Raw genomic sequence first — 23,260 nt, forward strand, 5'->3', positions numbered from 1 at the left:
GATCATTGTAGCAAACAGACGTCTGATTATTGTGTGATCTGCAGTATCACCAATAAAACAGACACTATACCTGATTATATGGTGATCTGCAGAAGTACCAATAATGCAAGAATAGCTAACACGATAATTGCAAGTGTATAGTGCTTGGTGCAACAGTAATACTGAATAGTTTTGGCAGAACCTCACCAGAGGAGCTGGTGGGCACTATCAGTAATGAACCTCACCAGTGGCAAGGGCCCATTGGTGAGTGGAGTAGTTAGACAGATCGGTTCGGCAACAGACAGGAAGATACAGTACTAAATCGGCAAGCAAAAGGATAAAGATATTTCAGGCAGAGTCAGCGACAGGATCAGATGGGAAAAGGTACAGAATCTGATAGCGTAAGAGTAGTAAGAAGAGAGCCAGAGTCGTACACAGAATATCAAGCAATAATAACAGTAGTAATAATAATTCCTAGTCTGAAATCCCTGGTTTCCTCCCAGATCAAAGCACACCGGAACTAATCTAAGGTCTGAGTGCTCACACGAAGCATTCTCAACAGCAGACAGTTTGCCAATAATTCTCGGAGGCTTAAGAAGCGGAGGAGACCCCTCGGCCACGCCCATCAGCCAATCAGAGCTGCCGCGAGTCTCCCGTGATGTCAGCCGACCAGCCGGTCAGCTGACACGTCTCCTCCCCGCATAAAGGTCCTGTCTGCGCGCCAAAGCTACCCTATGAGCCACTGACAATCCTCTCGGCATGCTAGACGCCGGAGGGGCAGAAGCAACGCCCGACAGGGACTCTAAAGCAGCTGCAGGGGCATCCAGACTACCCGCAGCTGCATCCACACGGAATGTTACAATTTCATCTTTACATGGATATTTTAAAAAGTTTAGACCCTTAGGTAAATATTTATTTGTTTTTTTTTGTAATGTTTTTTTTTCTTTTTTCTTTTTTATTAAACATTTTATTTGGGTATTTTTGGGAGGGTGGGGTGTAAATAGTAATTTGTTTATGTAAATAGGTGTTTATTTTTATTTTTTTTAAATGTAGATGTAATTTTACTATTTGGCCACAAGATATTACTATTACTATTTGGCCACAATGATGAGTTTGTTTACATTACGTCACTCTAAGTGTAACATGTAGAGAAACCGACACTTTTTCTGCCGGGGAAAGAGATCAATGACTGTGTCCCGATTCATTGTTTCCCTGGCTAACGAACCGCGGGCCCGGGAGTGTGCGTGCACACGCACGATCAGCTGCGGAGCGCACGGGAGCGTACATACGGCCTTTTGGACATATATTATACGTCCAAAAGGCCAAAGTAGTTAAAGACACATCTGTTAACCACTGCGTAACTGCCATCTTCATAACTCCAATCCCCTTCCTTGGACTTACACCATCTCCATCACAGTATGGACTTGTCTGCTATATCACTGCACAGGGGCGTTGCTAGGATCCTAAGAGGTCCGGGGCACCAAGGAGTGATGCAGAGTGCAGCGCTCAGAGTGCGGCAAGCAAAGCGCACCACAGCAAAAATGGGCGTGGTCATGACGCGGTTGCCACGGGAAAATGGGCGTGGCTATAACATGGGCATAGTCAACTCAGTGTAGCTCCTGAGGGACCTGTGTTTTTCCCAAAACACAGGCAAAGTGACCCTAAAGGTAATTAGACAAAGTTTTACTCCCAAAAAACACACATATAAAAAGCAGCATTTCCCCCACAAAAACACACAACAATGCAGCATTTTTGCAGAGGTGGTGGTCTCCAGTGAAGCTCATCCGAGCTAGGATATCCGAGATTCCCCGGATATCCTAGCTCTTTTTTCACTATTCGAGCTCGAATACCGAGCTCGAATAGTATTAGCTATCCGGGCTGTGCTATCCGAGCGCACTCAGATAGCAATCAGCTATCCGGAGATATCCTAGCTATTCGAGCTCGGATAGCGTCATCAGCTCGGATAGCGTCACGTCAGACGTCACCTCGAGTCCTCACAAGCGAATCAGAGGGCTCCCAGCCCTCTGACTGCAGCCAATCACAGAGGGGGAGCCTGGCCAAGCCCCCCTCTATATATAGCGGGCGCCATGTTGCCTCACTCGTCCTGCTTGTGACTTACTGACTGACTGTACTGAGAGACTGCTCCGGTGCTTTTTGTCTGTGCAAGTAGTGCATTTATTGCTCAAAACACCAAGCGTTTTTACACTCCAACACTTGATATTCACCTGTATTGCTTTGTATTGTAGATAGATTGTATTTTAGGCAGTTTAGTTTGTGTGATTAGGGACTAGGGAGGGAGACTGTCACTGGTGCTGCTGCAGCTGCAGCAGCTAGGCCCTGTGCCTAGGCAAGGCAGCCTGCCCTGCTCTGTGCTCTAGTCACTAGTTACCTTACCAGGGTTGCCAACCTAATTTCTAATTTTTGACGGACAAAAGGCCCAAAAAAGCAGGACACCCCAAATTTTGGACGGACAGGGGGTGGAGTTAGGGGCAGAGTCAGAAGCGCTCTTTTAAGTAGAGTTGTGGGTGGGGCTAAGCACTGGGCATTATTTTTTAAGTATTTATATAGCACTGACATCTTCTGCAGAACTTTACAGCGTACATAGTCATGTCACTGACTGTCCTCACAGGAGCTCACAATCTAATTATTACCATAGTCATAGTGCAGTCATGACTGCCAGCCAGAAAGGGGAAACCAACCAAGCCGTTTGGATTCTGTATCGAGTCAAACAGTGGATCAATGAAGAGGACCAGGACAGCGAGGGACCAACAAACCTATGGGGGCTGGAAGAAGCCCTAGGTAAGTAAAATAACACTATCTATATTCACCTCTGGTATCTTAAAAAAAAAGTTATATACTACCTTATGTAGAGGGAAGGCTCTGGATCCTATAGAACCTACCATGTCCTCTCTTGGTGGAACCGTTCCAGCACTGTACCTAATTCAAATTTGCCACCTCTGGAAGCTCTCCTGTACCCGAGTACTTCTAAAGACGCGCGGCTTCGTACTGCACATGCACAAGTGTGCAATCGCATGGTACGGACCTGCCTGTCTTCTGAAGCACTTGAGGACAGGAGGGCTTCCAGAAGTGGCAAATTTGAATTAGGTACAGCGCTGGAACAACTCCACTGAGAGAGGACAGGGAAAGTTCTATAGGAGAGTATGCTCCTATGTGAAAGTATATGACTTTTTTTTTAAGTCGCTACCCATTTGACATTCTTTTTACAGACATTCTAAGCGCTACAGATTTTCCACTAACTGTCACACAGACTGTTCTGACTCACTTGCTGGCTTCTGCAGCTGCTGACTGTGGTTTGCTAGTGTACACTGTCAGCGTGTCTCCCCTTCTGCAGAGCAGTCTTTTCACAGCATTTCTCCTGCGTGGGAGACTCCCTGACTTCATTACAGGACATGTGCTGCTGATGCCTGGGAGATTTGTTATGAGGAAGAGCAAGTTCACCATCCTGCCGCTGCCCAGAACACTTAATTACTTATTCCTGTCTGGCTTTGATGCAGACAGAGCTGCCAGTAATAGTGCTAGGGATGCCTCTCTCTCTCTCTCTGTCTGTCTGTCGGAGTGACTGGAGAGGCGACAGTAAGATGCATGGTCAAGATATTGATAAGAGGACACTAGACTGACTGCAGTCACTGTCTGCCTCCTCTCTGTGACGTGACCTGTCCTCCTTCTCGTGACTGGCTGGGCTGCCTGCATCACTTCTAGCTGCCTCTCTCTTATTGGGCAGCAGAAGAACCGGCACCAAAAAGGCGATCTGTCATTGGATGGGACTCGGAGGAGGAGGAGGGAGGATGAGAGAGGGGGAATACTGCGTGCAAAACGAATTAAAGGAATTTATGTGTATTTAGACGGACGAGTGCCCAGGAAATACGGGCACTACGGACACCAGTTTTTTAACAGCTTTTTTACTGACAGTCCGTCTTTTTACGGACGCTTGGCAACCCTGTACCTTACCTGTGCTCTCACCTGTCCTACTCTACTGTACTACTTCTGTGTTAGATAGATTATTGTACTATTTTGTAGTTAGCAAGGCCCAGTTTTACTGCTATACCTGTCCTGTATCTGCTCTCTGTAATCTAGTCACACCTGTTCTATTGTTTAGCTAGATTCTTCTATTGTTTAGTTAGTACTGTAGTGTACTCTAGTCTGTGTATAGGGACCGTCCGTCACCGCGTTACCTAGGGTCTTTGTGTGCGCAGTGCACGTCTGCGCTGTCCGCACCCTCTCGTTAGTGCTACACCCGTCCTATTGTTTATATTACTTGTATTGTGTATTCGCTGAATTGTACTGTACTGTAGTCTGTGTATAGGGACACCATCAGTCAGCGTCAGCTAGGGTCTTTGTGTGCGCACTGCGCACTCTCTCGTTAGCGCTACACCGATCCCTGCTGTAGAGTACACCTGTCTGTCACCTCACACACCCAACACCACCAGTCCCACCCCATTAAAGTACCCCACTTGTCCCACCCGCCTTTGCACACAACTTTTTTTTTTTCATTTGTATAATATTAAAAATATACGATGTCTGGCACTGGCAGCCGCGGTTTGGGCAGGGGCAGCAAGGGCATCAGCAAGAGAGGAGGTTGTGGCAGCCGCGCCACCACCACCATGCGCAGTTCTGCGTCTGCACCAGTGGCTATTCCGCCATTAGCCACTGGCAGTGGACGCCCTGGCCGCCCAACAGCTGGGAGTCATGCTGCAGAGACACAGCAGCGTGTGGCGCAGATGTTCCTCCCACCGCCAGGTCTTAGCCGTCCTATTGAGGAGAAGGACGCAGACTCTGTGGTGGAACTGATGGTGGATGAGCAGGCCACCATTAGCTCTGGAACAGAGTCCTCCACCCCCGTCACCACTCCTGGTCGAAGAGCAGCAGCAGCCGCCCAGCACTGCCTGGGGAGGAGGAGGAGTGCAGTTCTCCAGCCCCAGCGGGCAACACCAGCACCCTGTCACTCAGCACCTTCTTATCACCAAGCACAGCGGGGCTATGGAGTGCTGTTGCGGCAGAATTGAAGAAGGAAGAAATGCTGATGGGCACTTTGGGGGATGATGCTTTGGACAGTCAGACAGTGGTCAGTGTTCATCAGCCCATGCATGCAGAAGGGGAGTTTGTGGGGTCATCCCAGCAGGACATGTTTGCGGAGGGGGAGGATGATGATGACAGGGTGAAGGACAGAGACTGGGTGGCAGATCCTGGGGATGTCATCAGCTCTGAGGAGGAGGAGGAGGATGCGTCTGCGGGCCTTGCTAGAAGGATCAGCATCGCAGACATAGGCAGGATCAGAAGTGAGCGTGGTATGCAGGCCACACAGCGTGCTGTGGCAGAGAGTTCTGCCAGTGCCACCAGCAGCACCAAGAACCCCCCCCCCCCCCAACCACCACAGGGAGACCAGTGGCAGCAGCACCTTCGAGCCGAAGGGGAAACTTCACCTCCCCAATTTGGAATTTTTTCACCCTGCCATATGTGGATTGCAAGTATGCCACCTGCAACCAGTGCTGCCAGCAGCTCAGCAGAGGGAAGGAGCCCTCTGCGTACGGCACCACCTCTCTGGTGAACCATCTGGCAGGGAAACACTTTCATGAGCATGAGGAGTTCATGAAGTTGAAGGAAGCTGGCAGTGGCAGTGGCAGACCCGCCACCACTGCGAAGCCGTCGGCAGCAGCCACCCGCCCTCCTCCAGCAGCACCAGCAGGAGTGCATCAGAAATGCACTGCTCCTCCTCCCTCTGCAACTCCTGCCGCCGACACTGAGGCCTGTTCTGGCAGCCAGTCCTCAGTGGCCTCCTCTGCTTCCTCCAGTGATTCCCGTGCTAGCAAAAGGCGTCGCCAGACCCTGCTCAGCGACACCTTCCAGGGGGTGGTCAGGGTTCTGCCTCCCAGCAGCTGTCGCGTGCGTCAGCTGAACGGCTTGCTGGCACGGGACATGTGCTCCCAACTCCTGCCTTATTTTCCTTGTGCAGGAGGGGAGCGACATGCGTGCGCTCCTGATGTGTGCAGCCCCCGATTGGCCAATCCCCAGCCGACATTTTTTTGCACGCACGGCCATCCCTGCACTTCACCGCTCTGTGATGGCCAATGTCGGGAGAGGGCTGGATCACGCGGTGGGTCAACGGGTCCACGTCACCATGGACTCGTGGAGCAGCCGGTTTGGGACAGGCCGTTATCTGTCCTTCACTGCGCATTGGGTCAGCTTGGTGGAAGGGGGTGAGGAGGGGGGAGCAGCATCGGGCACTGTCAGAGCAGGAGCAGCAGAAACAACGCAGTGGGTGGTGCCACCATGCAGGGTCAGCGGAATTGCAGCAGGTTCCTCTGATCCGCTTCCATCCTCCGGCACACCAGCCCAAACCCCCGCCTCAGCAGCAGCGTGAAGCCCCGCCACTGCCAAGCGCTGCTGGAATTGGTCAGCCTGGGGAAGACCAAACTGACGGCGAACCATGTCCTGGCCAAACTCCGAGAGCAGGAGAGGAATTGGCTGACCCCCAGAGGCCTCAGAGTTGGAGAGGTGGTGTCCGACAATGGGGCAAACCTGGTTGCTGCAATCACCAGGGGAGACCTGACCCACATCCCCTGCCTGGCGCACGTCCTGAACCTGGTAGTCCAAAAGTTCCTGCTGACCTACCAGGGGATGGACCGACTCCTGGAGGTGGCAAGGAAGGTTGTGCGCCATTTCCGGCACTCGGCTGCAGCCGTAGCGAGCCTGGAAGAGGTGCAGAAGGAGCTGCACCTGCCACAGCACCGGCTCATGATCGATGTTCCAACTCGCTGGAACTCCACCCTGGCGATGTTGGAGCGTCTGGTTGAACAGAGGCAGGCTGTCAGCCAGTACGTTGCACGAGCAACAGTTGCCGCCATCACTGCAACTGGGCGTGCCGCCACCAACCTCCCGTCCATCATCTCCACGGAGGACTGGGGGCACATGCAGCAGGTGTGCTCAGTGCTGGCACCCTTCCTGCAGGCCACCAACATGGTAAGCAGGGACCATGCAATGGTTTACGAGTGGGTCCCCTTGGTGTGTGTGCTGGACAGGGCCCTGTATGCACTGCTGGAAGAGGGAGCGGCAGACTTGGTCCAGCAGGAGCTGCAGGCAGCTTCACAGGCCACCTCTGAGGAGGAGGGCTTGGAGTTGGTGGAGGTCCCTGACCTTGCTGCTGCTGAGGGGGAGCAGCAGAGCGCAGCTGGACTGGTGCGGGGGTGGAGAGGGGATGAGGTGGAGGAGGCAGAGGATGAGGAGGACAGCACTGTCGGCTGCCGATGATGTGCCAGCAGACGTGGCCAGACTCTTCCCAATGGCAGCGCACATGCTGAGGTGCCTGTGCAAGGACCCAAGGCTCATCCAGATGAAGCAGAGGGAGGACATCTGGATCTGGATGATGCTGGACCCACGTCTGAAGGGGAAGTTCAGCCAGTTCCTGCCTGCAGGAGGAGACCGTGCGCAACAAATGAGGGATTTGCAGCTGTCCCTTGTTGAGCACTTGGAGGAAGCCTTCCCTCAGCCATCCACCCCCACTGTCCAGCCAGCACAGAGGCAGCAGCAGGTGCCTGCATCCACCAGCAGCAAACGCACACGCACCACAGACCTGCTGTCTCTGACCAACGAGCTCTACATGAGTGTAGAGATGCCAGGGACTAGAGAGGAGGTGCCTGCAGCAGCATCCTTCTCCAGTCACAGACAGCGCTTGACCCGCATGGTGGCTGACTACATGGGGTCCTTCAGCGGGCTTGACAGCGTTGCCCCTGTTGATCCCATGGAGTATTGGGTAAAGCACCTGCCGATCTGGAGCGAGCTTGCGCAGTACGCCCTGGAAGTGCTCCCCCCTTCCAGCGTACTGTCAGAGCGTTGCTTCAGTGCAGCCGGTGGAGTCGTCACTGAGAAGCGATCTCGTCTGTCTCACAAGTCTGTGGACAGACTGACGTTTCTCAAAATGAACCAGGCTTGGGTGGAAGGCAAATTCCTGGCCCCTGTTGTCGGCGAGAGGGGGACATGAAGTGGCACACAGCCACACACACATTACACCTGCTGCTGCTGCTGTATTTCTTCCTGCTGTCTGTGTCTCCACTGCCAGGGAACACATTAAAAGGTGCTGCTGCCCATGCGCCACCAGCTATTTACGCTCAAAAATAGCTGCATTTCTGGAAAAAAAATGTAATAATTTTGTGTTATTATTTTAGAGGTGTCCGGGTTAAAAACTGTGCTGTCCCAATTGTGTATTGGACACAATGTGGGCTTCACGACTGCTGTCTGGAACCTCATGGTGTTCATTTACGGCCCTGGTACCACCGCTAGGAACCAGGGCCTATTATGTCTTGCCACCTGCCCTCCTGCCTGCTGCCTGTCTGCCACACACTCATCCTCCTCACGCTGCCTGCTGTTGTATTTCCTCCTGCTGTCTGTGTCTCCACTGCCGGGAACACATTAAAAGGTGCTGCTGCCCATGCGCCACCAGCTATGTCTCGCTGCCCGCCTGCCTGCTGCCACTGCCACACACTCATCCTCCTCACGCTGCTTGCTGTTGTATTTCCTCCTGTTGTCTGTGTCTCTACTGCCAGGGAACACATTACAAGGTGCTGCTGCCCATGCGCCACGAGCTATTTACGCTCACAAATAGCTGCATTATTTTGAAATTTTTTTTAAAATTATTTTAGAGGTGTCCGGGTTGAAAACTGTGCTGTCCCAATTGTGTATTGAACACAATGTGGGCTTCACGACCGCTGTCTGGAACCTCATGATGTTCATTTACAGCCCTGGTACCACCGCTAGGAACCAGGGCCTATTATGTCTTGCTGCCTGCCCTCCTGCCTGCTGCCAGTCTGCCACACACTCATCCTCCTCACGCTGCCTGCTGTTGTATTTCCTTCTGCTGTCTGTATCTCCACTGCCAGGGAACACATTAAAAGGTGCTCTGCCCATGCGCCACCAGCTATGTCTCGCTGCCCGCTTGCCTGCTGCCACTGCCACACACTCATCCTCCTCACGCTGCCTGCTGTTGTATTTCCTTCTGTTGTCTGTGTCTCCACTGCCAGGGAACACATTACAAGGTGCTGCTGCCCATGCGCCACCAGCTATTTACGCTCACAAATAGCTGCATTCTTTTGAAAAAAAAATTAATTATTTTAGAGCTGTCCGGGTTGAAAACTGTGCTGTCCCAATTGTGCATTGGACACAATGTGGGCTTCATGACCGCTGTCTGGAACCTCATGATGTTCATTTACGGCCCTGGTACCACCGCTAGGAACCAGGGCCTATTATGTCAGTCACATCACACTGCCTGACACACACTACTCCTCCTCCTGTAGCTGCATTGAGCTTCTGCTGTCTGTGTGCTGCTACCACTGCCAGGGAGAACAGAAGAAGAACTATTTTCTGCTGCCACCCACTCTCCTACCAGCTATTACCACACTACAATAGCTGCAACTACTTCCTCCCCCTGCTGATGTCTGTGTTTTACCACCGCCAGGGTACACAGAAAAAGGCGCTGTGGCTTGCAATGTGCCAGTAGTACTATTATGCCATCAACACAAATATAACTATGGTGTTATTAAAATAAAATATTTCCACAAATGAAGTAAAAAAAAATATTACAAAAGAAAGGAAAACCAAGACACATAATATAATGATAGAGAAGAAGAGGAAGAAGAAGAAGAAGAAGAAGAAGAAGAAGAAGAAGAAGAAGAAGAAGAAGAAGAAGAAGAAGAAGAAGAAGAAGAAGAAGAAGAAGAAGAAGAAGAAGAAGAAGAAGAAGATATAGAAGAAGAAGATATAGAAGAAGAAGATGAAGAAGATATAGAAGAAGAAGAAGAAGAAGATATAGAAGAAGAAGATATAGAAGAAGAAGATGAAGAAGATATAGAAGAAGAAGAAGAAGAAGATATAGAAGAAGAAGATATAGAAGGAGAAGATGAAGAAGATATAGAAGAAGATGAAGAAGATATAGAAGAAGAAGAAGAAGATATAGAAGAAGAAGAAGAAGAAGAAGTAGAAGAAGATATAGAAGAAGAAGAAGATATAGAAGAAGAAGAAGATATAGAAGAAGAAAAAGATAATTGAAGAAGATACAAGAAGTAGAAGATGAAGAAGATTTGAGTAGAAGAGGATGTAGAAGAAGAAGAAAAAGAAGAAGATATAGAAGAAGAAGAAGACGATATAGAAGAAGAAGATGAAGACGACGTAAATGAAGACTTCCAACTTACAACCATTTTGGACACACCTTCTCATGCAAACACTTTTCATGAAGTTAATTTACTATTTTTGCTACCTTTTTTATAACTACTACATCACCACATAATCACTTGATGTTTTTCTTCATAAAAAAGGTGGTTTCATGCATCATTGACCTCCAATACTAGTTTTAAAAGCTATTTAAGGCCAGCTCGAATATTTTACTCGAATACAGACTCTGATAGTGACGTTGGATATCCGAGTTCGAATCGGATAATCGATTGACTCGAATATCGAACTTCGAGTGAATTTGGATAGTTTACTATCCGAATTCGACCAAACTCGAATAGGATAATGAGGTATCCGATCAACACTGGTGGTCTCACAGCACGGATTTACAGATGATAAATCTGCAGAAACTATGTGATGCTGTCATTATGACCAAAATCTGAGGAATGTCATGAAGAATGAATGCAGTTATGAACAGGGACGGATCTAGGGGGGGCAGGCGGGTCTTTTGCCCCAGGCGCAGTTTGTAGAATTCTTAAAAAGGTGGCAAAATTTGGATGGGGAATGGCAGTTTAGGTGCCTAAAGGTCAGGTTTTGGTGCCTAAAACCTGACCTTTAGGCGCCAAAACCTGACTTTGCCCCAGGCGCAACTTGGTCTAGATCCGTCCCTGGTTATGAAAGCAAAAAGGGGTCCAACTCAGTACTAGCAAGATGTAACTATTAAAACAACCATTATGCCACATGAAAAATGCAGAAACCATTTCCCCAAATGTCAAATGCAGAAACCGTAACCACGCGTGAAATGTAAAAACTGTTGCGTCACATACTTCAAATGCATGGATGTGAAATGCAGACACTGCTACCACAGATGTGACATGCAGAAAACCTTGCCTCTGACATGTGAAATACACATATTACTACACGTATATGAAAAACAACAAATGTTACCTTAGATATAAATGTACGTTCCCCCCACTGGGTGCAGGTGGGGTGGGTGGGTGGTAGGGAGGAAAGTATAAAACCTGAGTGCAGGTGGGGTGGAAGGGAGGAAGGAAATAAGGTATAAACACTGGTTGCTTGTGAGGTGGGAGGGAGTAAAGTATTAATGCATACTGTACAACAGTCTTAATTTTTGTGGGATTCTCCCATTTTGGGGGGTCTGATCCCGCATCCTGCGTTGCCCCCTTTGTCCCACTTTATCAGCTCATCTCCCCCTGCTCGCCAGAGTATTACGCAGCAGAATCTCTGCATCTATCACCTAGTCATATGTTGCTGTACGTTATTCAGTCACTGCTCCCCCTAGCGGCTGGCATCTCCTCCTTCTCCACGTGGTGATGTGTGTTGAAAGATGCTGCTGGTCTCAAAGCACAGGAAGATCAACGGCAGAGGTGAGAGAAAGAATCTCCTGCACAGTTGTCTACCCTTCTACTGCTGGGTGGGGGGAGCACAGGAAGACAGGGGCTTCCATAATTTCTACTACTGGGTGGGGGAGCACAGGAAGACAGGGGCTTCCATAACGCTATGCTTGTTTAGAAATGTTATGTGATCTCTGTTCTGGGGAATAAGCAACAGCATTTTTCAGGGTCAGTTAACCCTTGCAGCACAGGCAGCAAGCACTTCAGGCTGATTTTCTCAGATGGCTCTACCTCACAGCTCTGAAGTGTACCTCTTTTGGAGAAACAATCCCTCTTTCTTCCTCATTTGTACCTTGTTCAGGACTCCTGTACAGATCTGTCGAAATATATGTATTTTTCTATTGAAAATCTGTTTAAATGATTTTAAATTTTATTCCCATTCTGTATATTAATATATATATATATATATATATTATATTTCCAAATGTTAATATGAAGGAAAATGAGCCAGGATAGAAAGGACCAGTTTGATTTGTATTATAAAATAATGTATTTTTCTCATGACATCTTTATGGTATGCATGAGTAGGGGTGTGCTGAGGGCGTGATTAGGGGCGTGTCATGGGTGCAGCTTTAGTGTCCCTCTTTCCCATCTCAGAAAGTTGGGAGGTATGTAAATGCTGGTTGCAGGTGGGGTGGATGGGAGGAAGGGGTAAACACTGGATGCTGGTGGGGTGGGTGGGAGGAAGGGATAAATGCTGGAAGCTGGTAGGGTGGGAGAAACGCTGGTGGTGGGTGGGCAATTCTGCTGTGGTGGGTGGGAATCGCTGATGGGGTGGGAAATGCATGTGAGTGGGTGGGAGTGGCTGGTAGGCAGGAGGCAGGAAAAGCTGGTGGTGGGTGGGCGGCTAGCGAGGTGGGCCACACTGGTAGCTGGTGCGGTGGCAGGGTGGGCCTCACTGGTGGCTGGTGGGGTGCCCCACACCGGTGGCTGGTGGGGTGGAAGGGTGGCCCACACTGGTGGGGTGGCAAGGCTGCCCACGCTGCTGGCTAGAGGGGTGGCCCATGCTGGTGGCATAGCATGAGGATGGCCCATGCTATTGGGGTTGGAGGGCCATGCTGGTGAAGTGGCAGGGTGGCCCACATTCATGGCTGGCAGGGTGGCCCACGCCGGTGGGGTGGAAGAGTGGCTGGGAGTGGAGTGGAGGAGGGAGAGGTCACTGGGGGGGGGGGGAGTGTACTGAACGCAAAGCCTGACATGGGCAGAGCTACTCATCAATGCAAGCATAAAGTCGGTGATCTGAGATGGTGTGTGCTGGAAAAGGTTTTCGATATCGAAGGTGTTGACCCGCAGACCTTACTACTGCAAAGGGAATGCAGATGGATCCGTTTTTTAGGAACTTTGACCCCTAATGGGATGAATGAAACATATAGCTTGAAATGTTTTCTATGAGCAATTTTGCATTACCTGTTGTATCTACTGTCTCTTTAAGTTTTGTGCCCGTCCCTAGGGGTGTGTTTTATGCAAATTGTATGTTCTTTAAATAGGGTGTGGCACTTTTGTTCTGTAAGCAATTGAGAAAGACCTCTGTGGTCGAAACGTTGTGCTCTGCACTGTGGCACTTGCAATAAAATTGGCCAACCAGCCTTAAATCCAGGTAGAGACCCAGCATCTTTGTTCTATGAGGGGCAGAGCAATTCACAGTCAGGGAAGAGCTACTTGGGATTGTGGGCGTAGCTAACTGCAGCCAGGGCGGAGCTACCTGTGGCTGGGGCAGAGCTACCCACGGCTGGGGCAGGGCTTAGTGAGCATAGCGAAGGGCCATATCTATTAAAAATAATAAAAGTGTTGCCTGAGCAATCAGACTGGCTCTCTGCAATTGCCAGAAGCAGCAGCAGACCTCCCAACACCCTCCCCTCATACTTACAGGCAAGCAGGCACCAGGCAGCGATGGTCAGGCCACATTACAATCAGCTCTTTATCCTCCTCAGCTTCAGCTCAGCAGCATCAATGATTCTCTGCTCAGCATCGTCACCTGCAGCTCTTCCTCCTTTGGCCGGAACTACAGATAAACTGGCGGGCTGGCCAGGGAGGGAGGTATGCACGTGCCAGCACTGCAGCAGGCTGGTCTTAGCGACAAACCTGGGGGAGTGGGCCTGGCAAGGGAATGCTGGCCGTCTGAGGCTATAAATATTTTTATTTTATTAAAAAAAAAAAAAAAAAAGAAGTTGTGCTTCCTGGACTTGTTTAACACTGTAATGTTCCTGTGTAACATTGTTTAATGTTGTAATGTCTCCCATAACTATTGTACAGCACTGTGTAATATGTTAGCACCTTATACCAAAAGTTTAAAATAATACTGTCCCATATTATCTCTCTTTTTTGCACTCACATGCACGTGCACACAAACACACTTACTATACTTACTAATGCATTTTTCTCCATCAACTTTTCCATCAGGAAGACATTGAATATATCCACGGTTTTGCCCACTTGCGGTTTTAAACCCATTGAAACACTGATAGTGCACGTTTTCTCCTTCATAAGTAGGATAACCTGTGCGGGTAATGAATGCACTGAATTCTTTGTTTAAAGGAAGAGAACAAATTTCTGTGGAAACAACAGAAAAGGAAAACATGAGTTTTTATTTTTATTGTGAAACTGTAGTTCCGATTTAACAAGCAGTGATCACCAGGTTGGATGTCAATGCATCCTACCCACCAACAAACAGCCCCAAGATTTGCAGACTACCAATATGTACTGCTCATCAGGAGTCACGCCTGGATGCAGCATCAAAAGCCACCCCTGGCCCTATGAAATGCATAAAAAAAAAAGATAAGTGTAAGATAAGTGTTTTTTTTTTGTTCACCAACAGACATTACAGGGCTTGGTGGGCAGGCCAACAACACTAACACTACACACAGGAAAGTAATATGTGAGGACATCTTGTGGCAAAATAGTAAAATTACACCTACATACATTTATTTTAAAGAGTTACTGTCAGGCTGCAAAAGCTAATTTAAACCTCTATTCTCCTGTGTTAAACAGTTTAGAAGGAAGCCAAAAAGGCAATACTGAAGTTAAAAATCTCTCTTACTTTGATTTTTGCTGAATAGCAATCCTCTTTATTCCCAAGCTCCTAAGGAGGCTGGCAGGCCTCATAACAGATACTGCAAAGCATGCTGGGGCTGCTTCTTCTCCCTACTGCACTCCCTTGGTCCTCCCCTTCATTTCCCTATCCCGCCCTAAGGCTGCTTTCACAGTGAGAAGTTAAAGGCTCATGTTACAGCAGCTTGTATCTTGCAGCCCAGCTCACAGCACTGAAAAATCAATGTGCTGTTCACAGGACACATGTTCCGTTAGAGTATACTGCATGAGTCCGCTATTGTTCCTAGCCAGCCACATGGCTAATTAATATTCACTGCACAGTAGTGTTGTCCGGATCATGAACTATTAGGATCTTTGATCCGGATCTTTTTTGTGAGTCAAATCATCAGGAAGCAGGGTAAGGGAGGATATTACATCACAATTGGTTTCATACAAGACAGTCAAACATGGAACCTGCCATGAGCTGTCAGGAGCATCAATCTCTGCAAATACTATATAAAAATTCTGTGAAATCCAAACGTGGACAGTAAAATGCATATGTAATGTAAGTACAGCCAATATTTAGCTACTGATATATGTGTTTTTTTCTCTGAGACCCTATACCTAACAGCTCCTCTTTAATAAAAAGACTCACAGTTACATTTAAAATTAACTCCTTCCCTCCCACACTTTCCTATAGTACCCAAATACATTTTTTGCATAAAAAAATGACAATTAAAAAAAATACATAAATAGTTACTGTACTGTCCCTACTGTCACCAAGCACCATCTCTATGCGAAACGGCTGTTAGTTGTTCGGTGCCACCATCCCTGATCTCCCACCTACCAGGGGGTCCTGGGATTTCCTTCTGTATACACATACAGTATGTCTGAATAATTGATGGAATATTGGCTGGCGGGGGGGGCGGAGGGAGGGAGCAGGGAAACAGGGAAAATAAATAAATAAATAAAAGACTATTTTTATAAAAAAAAAAGGAAAAAAATATTTATATAAAAAAAATATTAAACAAATGTGGAGCGATCCTACCCCACCAACAGAGAGCTCTGTTGGTGGGGGGAAAAGGGGGGGGGGGTACTCATGTGCTGTGTTGTGCGGTCCTGCAGCTTGGCCTTAAAGCTGCAGTGGCCAATTAGGGAAAAAACAGGCGGGTCTTTAGGGGGGTTTAACACTACGGGCCTCAAGTGGTGAAAGCAGGTTGGTGGTATCATTTTAGTTTGTTTGATATGTGACCATCACAGCCAGCAAGTTCATAAAGTACTATTGTGGAAAAGAAGTGGCTCATCTAGTGACTTCTAGATAATTTCAAACCTTTTCATAAAATTCCCTTTAAACCCCCAGCAAGCAAGAAAATACCCAAAATAATTTTGATAGTGCCTTTTCACCAACTTTTAGGAACTATTTCAATTGTAAAATACTGTCACCCCCCCCCTTCCTGCCCCAAATCCCCCCCCCCCCCTTTACAAACACAGACTTTCTGCAAGATTAGGAATAAGGTGGCCACACACAGTACATTATTTGAATTTTTTCAACGTAACAATTTTCGCCTAAATGGAAACGTTTGATTCATTGAACCAATGTATTCGTATGTATTTGTATTCGATGGAACAATCCATAGAAAAAAAGACTGAATAAAACCAAAAAACTGTATTGGAAGTAAAAATTAAGAGAAAGAGAAATCTTTTCAATTAATCAGAAATTATGTGTATATGAAAAGAGTGCTCTTTTTGCACATGCCATGGGGAGTAATTCCAAGATATCACACAGCAAGTCATTGTGATGTGTGAGGGTAGGTTTTGCTTCATACTGTATGTTTATTTTAAAGAGAATCTGTATTGTTAAAATCGCACAAAAGTAAACATACCAGTGCGTTAGGGGACATCTCCTATTACCCTCTGTCACAATTTCGCTGCTCCCCGCCGCATTAAAAGTGGTTAAAAACAGTTTTAAAAAGTTTGTTTATAAACAAACAAAATGGCCACCAAAACAAGAAGTAGGTTGATGTACAGTATGTCCACACATAGAAAATACATTCATACACAAGCAGGCTGTATACACCCTTCCTTTTGAATCTCAAGAGATTATTTGTGTGTTTCTTTCCCCCTGCAGCCATCTTCCACTGAAGTGTCAGGCTGTTTCTTACTGCAGAGTGCAGACAGCTCTGCCTGTATGTAATTCATCAGTATGTGAAAGCCCAGCCAGCTCAGAGGAGGATTTATCCAGCTTGTAAAAGATAATAGAGCAGAGAGAAGCTGCACTAATCTTAATAACACACAGGCAGTGTGCAGAGAAGGGCCTGGAGGGGGGAGATGCAGAACCACAACACTGAAGAACTTGGCAGCCTTCCAGACACAGGCTGACAAGTCTGACAAGAGAGAGATAAGTTGATTTATTACAGAGATGGTGATAGTAGAACGTGCTGCAGTAAGCCAGAGCACATTAGAATAGAGATGCAGAACCACAACACTGAAGAACTTGGCAGCCTTCCAGACACAGGCTGACAAGTCTGACAAGAGAGAGATAAGTTGATTTATTACAGAGATGGTGATAGTAGAACGTGCTGCAGTAAGCCAGAGCACATTAGAATAGATTTTGGAACTTGTAGGATGGAAAAAAACCGGATGAAATTTTTGTTACAGAGTCTCTTTAAGGGCCCTTTCGCACAGAGTCCATTGCATTGCATCATAATGGACAATATCATCGCAATGCCATGCTATGATATTCCTATGGGGCTTTCACATCAAAGGCGAGATACAGCACGTCAGGTTCTAATGCACTAACGCACAGCATGCTGCTCTGAGTTAACTGGGTGACGTGTGTTTTTACAGTGGCAACGAGGTGTACTTTCATTGTACTGTATGCCTCACTGTGTGGTCGCACAGCAATACTACTGCTCACCTCAAAAAATATCAAACGGCGATTAGCAAAAAGAAGTCCTTATTCCTGTCTCACGAAATTGCAAATGCAGCCAACAGACCTGCCCAACTATTCCGCACGGTTGACAGTCTCTGCAATCCATCTTGCAGGAAATCCAGCATCAGACCTTCACAGGAACTGTGCGAGAAATTTGCCCACTTCTTCTCAGACAACGTCTCCTCCATACGATCTGCCATTCAATTCACAGCCCAAGAAACCCATGCAGAGCCATATAACAAGTGCAAAAATAGCCTACCACCATGGTCTGATTTTAAAGTAATCACTGAAAAAGACATCTTGGATATCCTCTCAAACCTTCGCCAGACTACCTGCGATCTGGCCCCTGGCCCCACTAAGTTCATGTTGAAATGCCCTGAACTATTTACACCGGCATTCCACAAAATAGTCAACGGTTCCTTACAAGAAGGGTGGTTTCCCTCTACTCTGAAAGAAGCCATCGTCAGGCCACTACTCAAGAAACCATCCTTAGACCCAGATGCTCTAAACAGCTACAGACCTGTCTCTAACCTCCCCTTTCTGGGAAAAGTTATTGAAAAGGCTGTCTACCTCCAACTTGAAGACAGGCTCTCCAGAAACAACATCCTTGACCCTCTTCAATCTGGCATCAGGAAATATCACAGCTGTGAAACAGCCCTCACCCAGATTTGCAATGATCTGCTCATTGCAAGAGACAAGGGTCAATGTTCCATCCTGATTTTGCTCGACCTCTCAGCGGCTTTTGACACAGTCGATCATGAAATCTTGCTCAACAGGCTACAAGAGTACTGTGGCATAGATGGCATTGTTCTCCAGTGGTTCAACTCCTTCCTGGCTGGCAGAACACAAAGGGTAGCCTTAGGGCCCTTCCTCTCCAACCCTGTACCACTAAAATACGGTGTACCTCGGGCGCAATATTATGCCCTTTACTTTTCACCATATACATGCTGCCACTTGAAGAAATCATACAAAAACATGGCCTGACATATCAATGCTATGCTGATTACACCCAGCTATATTTGTCATTTAAACCTGGCATCACAGACCCTACTCCACAAATAAACTCATGCTTAGCTGAGCTTCAGGAGTGGATGAATATGAATTGGCTAAAACTTAATGCTGACAAAACTGAGGTTCTTGTTATCGAGGGCCAGGGCTCAACAGCAAAGCAGCCCCAGTCTCAACCAACACCGCTAAGGATAGGGAGCTCAGACCTGAAAAACTCAGACTGTGTGCCTCGCCTGGGAGTACTGATTGATAGGAAATTAAGCTTCAGGAATCAATCTCAGCTGTTGTGAAAAATTCCTTCTTTCATCTAAAGAATATTGCAAAGATTAAACACCTAATTCCTTCAGAGGATCTTCCAACCCTAGTCCATGCCTTTGTCACATCAAGGTTAGACTACTGCAACGCCCTCTACACAGGCCTGCATAAGAAAGACTTACGCCGCCTGCAATTAGTACAGAATGCTGCCGCAAGGCTGTTAACGAGCCAACCCCGCCATTGTCACATAACACCAACCCTGAGCCCACTCCACTGGCTACCGATAAAATGGAGAATTCTGTTTAAGATTGGCTTACTGACATTCAAATCCTTGCACAATCTGGGCCCTGGATACCTGAAGGACTTGTTGCAACTGCATCACACCCCCCACAATCTTAGTTCAAAAGGGCGCAACACCATGGTCACCCCCAGAGTCCACCTCAAAACCTTTGGAGACAGAGCCTTTTGTCATGCTGCCCCTACACTTTGGAACTCCCTGCCACACCCAATCAGGACAGCTCCATCCCTGGAAGCATTTAAGTCTAAACTGAAAACCTACCTCTTTAGTCTGGCATTCATGAACATCTGACTATCTCCTCTGTAACACAACCCAGCCTGCAACCCTGTATTAATCTGAGACATAACTATGCGCTTTGAGTCCTATGGGAGAAAAGCGCTTTACAAATGTTATTGTATTGTATTGTAAGATGCCACTTTTTTGTCTTCATTGCATTGTAATCTAATAACAATGGACTCAGTGAGAAAGGGCCCTAAAAGTCAGGACAGGCCAAAAGGCTTATGGAGCAAGAACTGGCTGAGAAATAGAGACCCTTTTTCCCTTATATCTCTTGTAAGAGAGCTTAGGAAAGAGAATCCAGGCGATTGCCAGAATTTCCTCAGAATGTTTGAAAAAAAATTCATAAAAAAAAAATGTCATATTTTTCAAGTAGAGATAAGGAGAGCTTAGTTAGGCTCAGTACTGCTCGGATACCACTTTTCACTATCTGGATCCAATACGGATCCGGATACCCCTCTATCCGATCCGGGTCAGATATCCGGATCAAAAAATATCCAATTCGAATCCGGGACGGATATCCGACCCCAGTATCCGACCGAATTCGGATATCCGGATGGAAAACCGGAAGTGGTCTTTAAATTACTTCAAAAATGTTTTTTAGGGTATATGAGGCATGTAGCATCATTATTTTTGAAAGGGGAACACTAATTGATGATGTGGGGACTTAAAATCCCCCCCCCCCCCAAAAAAAAAAAAAATGGCTGTCAAAGTGCAAAGGGCCAAGTGCCAAATGCAAAGGGCCAAGTGCAAAGTGCCAAATGCAAAGGGCCAAGTGAAAAGTGCCAAGTGCAAAGGGCCAAGTGCCAAATGCAAAGGGCCAAGTGCCAAATGCAAAGTGCCAAGTACAAAGGGCCAAGTGCCAAGTGCAAAGGGCCAAGTGCCAAATGCAAAGGACCAAGTGCCAAATGCAAGTGCCAAGTGCAAAGGGCCAAGTGCCAAATGCAAAGTGCCAAGTGCAAAAGGCCAAGTGCAAAGTGCGAAGTGCCAACACGTGCAAAAATGCGCAAACACGTCCAAAGTGCAAGCACGTGCAAACACGTGCAAAGTGCGAACACGTGCAAAGTGCGAACACGTGCAAAGTGCCAAGCGTGTTTGCACGTCTTTGCACTTTGCACGTGTTTGCACTTTGCATGTGTTTGCACTTTGCACGTGCAAAGCACTCAGCTTCCGCACGGAACCGTGACATATCTTCCTCCGCAGCCACCGCTAGCACCACATCCGCACCATTTGACACTTCGCAGGAGTTATTTAGTGGGAATTAAAGGCTTCACAGCCATTCTTGTTACAAGATGACGGCGCTAAGCATGGTACACCACCACCTCATATGTCTGCGTTAGGCGCCAGTATGGACCTAAGGTGTGAGTATGATGATGTACCTGTCCTCCACTCCGCCTCTCACCTTGAGCGGCTCCTGCTCCTCTGCCCACAGCAGCCAGGTGTCCGTTAAGGAAATCTTTGAGCGGAAGAAGCCAATGTCTGCCAGTCACCCCCTTGCCCAGCGTCTGACAGCTGGCTTGGCGGAAATGTTATCTCGCCAGCTGTTACCATACCGGCTGGTGGACTCTGAGGCCTACCAAAATTTGTGGCTATTGGGACACCGCAGTGGAAGATACCAGGCCACAATTACTTTTCTCAAAAGGCGATACCCAAACTGTACCGTGATGTAGAAAGGCAAGTGGTGTCATCTCTGGCACACAGTGTTGGGTCAAGGGTCCATCTGACCACGGATGCCTGGTCTGCCAAGCATGGTCAGGGCAGGTACATTACTTATACGGCACATTGGGTAAACCTGGTGACCGCTGGCAAGCAGGGAGTATGTGGTTGTGTAGCGGACCTAGTTGTGACACCTCCGCGGCTTGTAGGCCAGCCTGCTGCCACCTCCTCTCCTTCTCCTCCTACTCCTCCTGCTACATCTTCTCCAACTACACACCCCCAGCTCCCCAGGGCCTATGCTGCATGCCAGGTACGACGGTGTCACGCCATCTTGCACATGTCTTGCCTCAAGCCCAGAGTCACACTGGAGCAGCTCTCCTGGCTGCTCTGAACAAACAGGTGGATCAGTGGCTGACTCCGCACCAACTGGAGATCGGCAATGTGGTGTGTGGCAACGGCAGCAATCTCATTTCGACTTTGAGTCTGGGAAAGTTGACACATGTACCCTGCATGGCACATGTGCTCAATCTCAAAATACAAAGATTTATGTGCAAGTACCCAGGCTTACAGGAGGTCCTAAAGCAGTCCAGGAAGAAGTGTGTGGGTATTTCAGGCGGTCCTACACGGCCATGGCGCTTGGCAATATTCAGCGGAGAAACAACTTGCGCTTGATTTGTGATAGCCCGACTCGCTGGAATTCAACACTCTTGATGTTTGACCGCCTTTGACCGTACTGGACACCTATGCGTAATGCCTGCAGGCTCATGCGTCCGTTTGAGGAGGTGACAAACCTGGTGAGTCGCAGTAAAGGCCCCATCAGCGACTTGATCCCATATGCTTTCTTCCTGGAGCGTAAAGTGCGTAGAGTGGTGGGTCAAGCTGTAGAGGAGCGTGACCGGGAACAGGAGGAGGAGGAAGAGTTTTTGGAAACATCACCTGCGGCATCATCAACCCCTGCGGCATCACAGAGGAGGGGGAAGGAGGAGGAGTCGTGTGGGGAAGAGGAGTCAGATGAGGAAGGTGTTTTTTTTTTTAGGAGGAGGTGTCGCAGAAGGCATTTCCCGTGGTATTGTTCATGGCTAGGGGGAAGAGGAGAACTTACCTGACATCACTGAGGAAGAGCAAGATGAGATGGCTAGTACGGCGGCATCTAGCTTTGTGCAGATGGCGTCTTTCATGCTGTCCAGCCTGTTGAGGGACCCCAGTATAAAAATTTTTTACTGGGTGTCAACACTGCTAGACCCTCGGTATAAGCACAAAGTGGCACAGATGTTTCCAAATCACCAGAAGGCTGAAAGGATGCAGCACTTGCACCACAAGCTGGCAACTATGCTTTACAGTACGTTTAAGGGTGATGTCACAGCACAACGGAATAAAGGTGCCACTGCCAGTAATCTTCCTCCTCCTACCATGTCCATGCAGGCAAGGACAGGACGCTCTAGCAATCTCATGGTGATGTCGGACATGCAGACATTCTTTACTCCAACGCCTCGTCTTAGCCATTCCGGATCCACCCTCCACCAATGCCTCGACCGGCAGGTAGCCGTCTACTTGGCCTTAAGTGTGGATGTAGACACTTTGAGCAGCGATGAACCCCTGGACTACTGGGTACGCAGGCTTGACCTATGGCCAGAGCTGTCACAATTTGCCATCCAACTTCTGGCTTGCCCTGGCTCAAGTGTCCTGTCAGAAAGGACCCTCAGTTCAGCTGGAGGCATTGTCAGTGAGACGAGAAGTCACCTAGGTCACAAAAGTGTTTAGTACCTCACCTTTATCAAAATAAATGAGGCGACTTCCGGTTCCGGCGCCTACAGAGAAGGAATGCGGTAGCGGAGCTCCGCTAAGCACCACACCAAACAGCCAGCAAAAACCCTGGAAGACACTTGGTATCTACCCCCCAGGACACCAAATACGATCCCAAAGCCACAGAGGTCACGCATGGATCGGTACCTTACCAGATCAGCGGTAAAACACGGAGACCGCCCTCGTGACTCAACACGAGGCAAGATGGCGGAACAGGCCCTATACACTGAAGGCTATGCCACAGACGAGTCTTCGCTACATGACTGGGAAGAAGATGGGCATCCAGAACAGCGGCAGGGTAAGAGACATCTGAAACACCCTAAATCCCTAGCCAAAGAGGTCGCTAAATATCTCATGCCTGACCTGCATAGCATAGTGGAAGCGGCAATAACCAAATCTCTGTCCGCCATTACCAAAGACATGCAAGCGCAGGCA

At 48.1% G+C, this 23,260-nt stretch overlaps 1 protein-coding gene across 1 annotated transcript in view; it reads right to left on the reverse strand.

Annotated features, from left to right (window-relative positions):
* LOC137522080 (complement factor H-like) overlaps positions 1-23,260 on the reverse strand; it is a 485,888-nt gene that overhangs the window by 111,451 nt on the left and 351,177 nt on the right. The window contains exon 9 of the mRNA XM_068242107.1: positions 13,938-14,120. Coding sequence (XP_068098208.1) covers positions 13,938-14,120 — 183 coding nt within the window. The remainder of the gene's footprint in view (positions 1-13,937; positions 14,121-23,260) is intronic.

The sequence above is a fragment of the Hyperolius riggenbachi genome, chromosome 6, assembly GCF_040937935.1.
Source record: "Hyperolius riggenbachi isolate aHypRig1 chromosome 6, aHypRig1.pri, whole genome shotgun sequence".
NCBI classification, from domain to species: Eukaryota; Metazoa; Chordata; class Amphibia; order Anura; family Hyperoliidae; genus Hyperolius; species Hyperolius riggenbachi.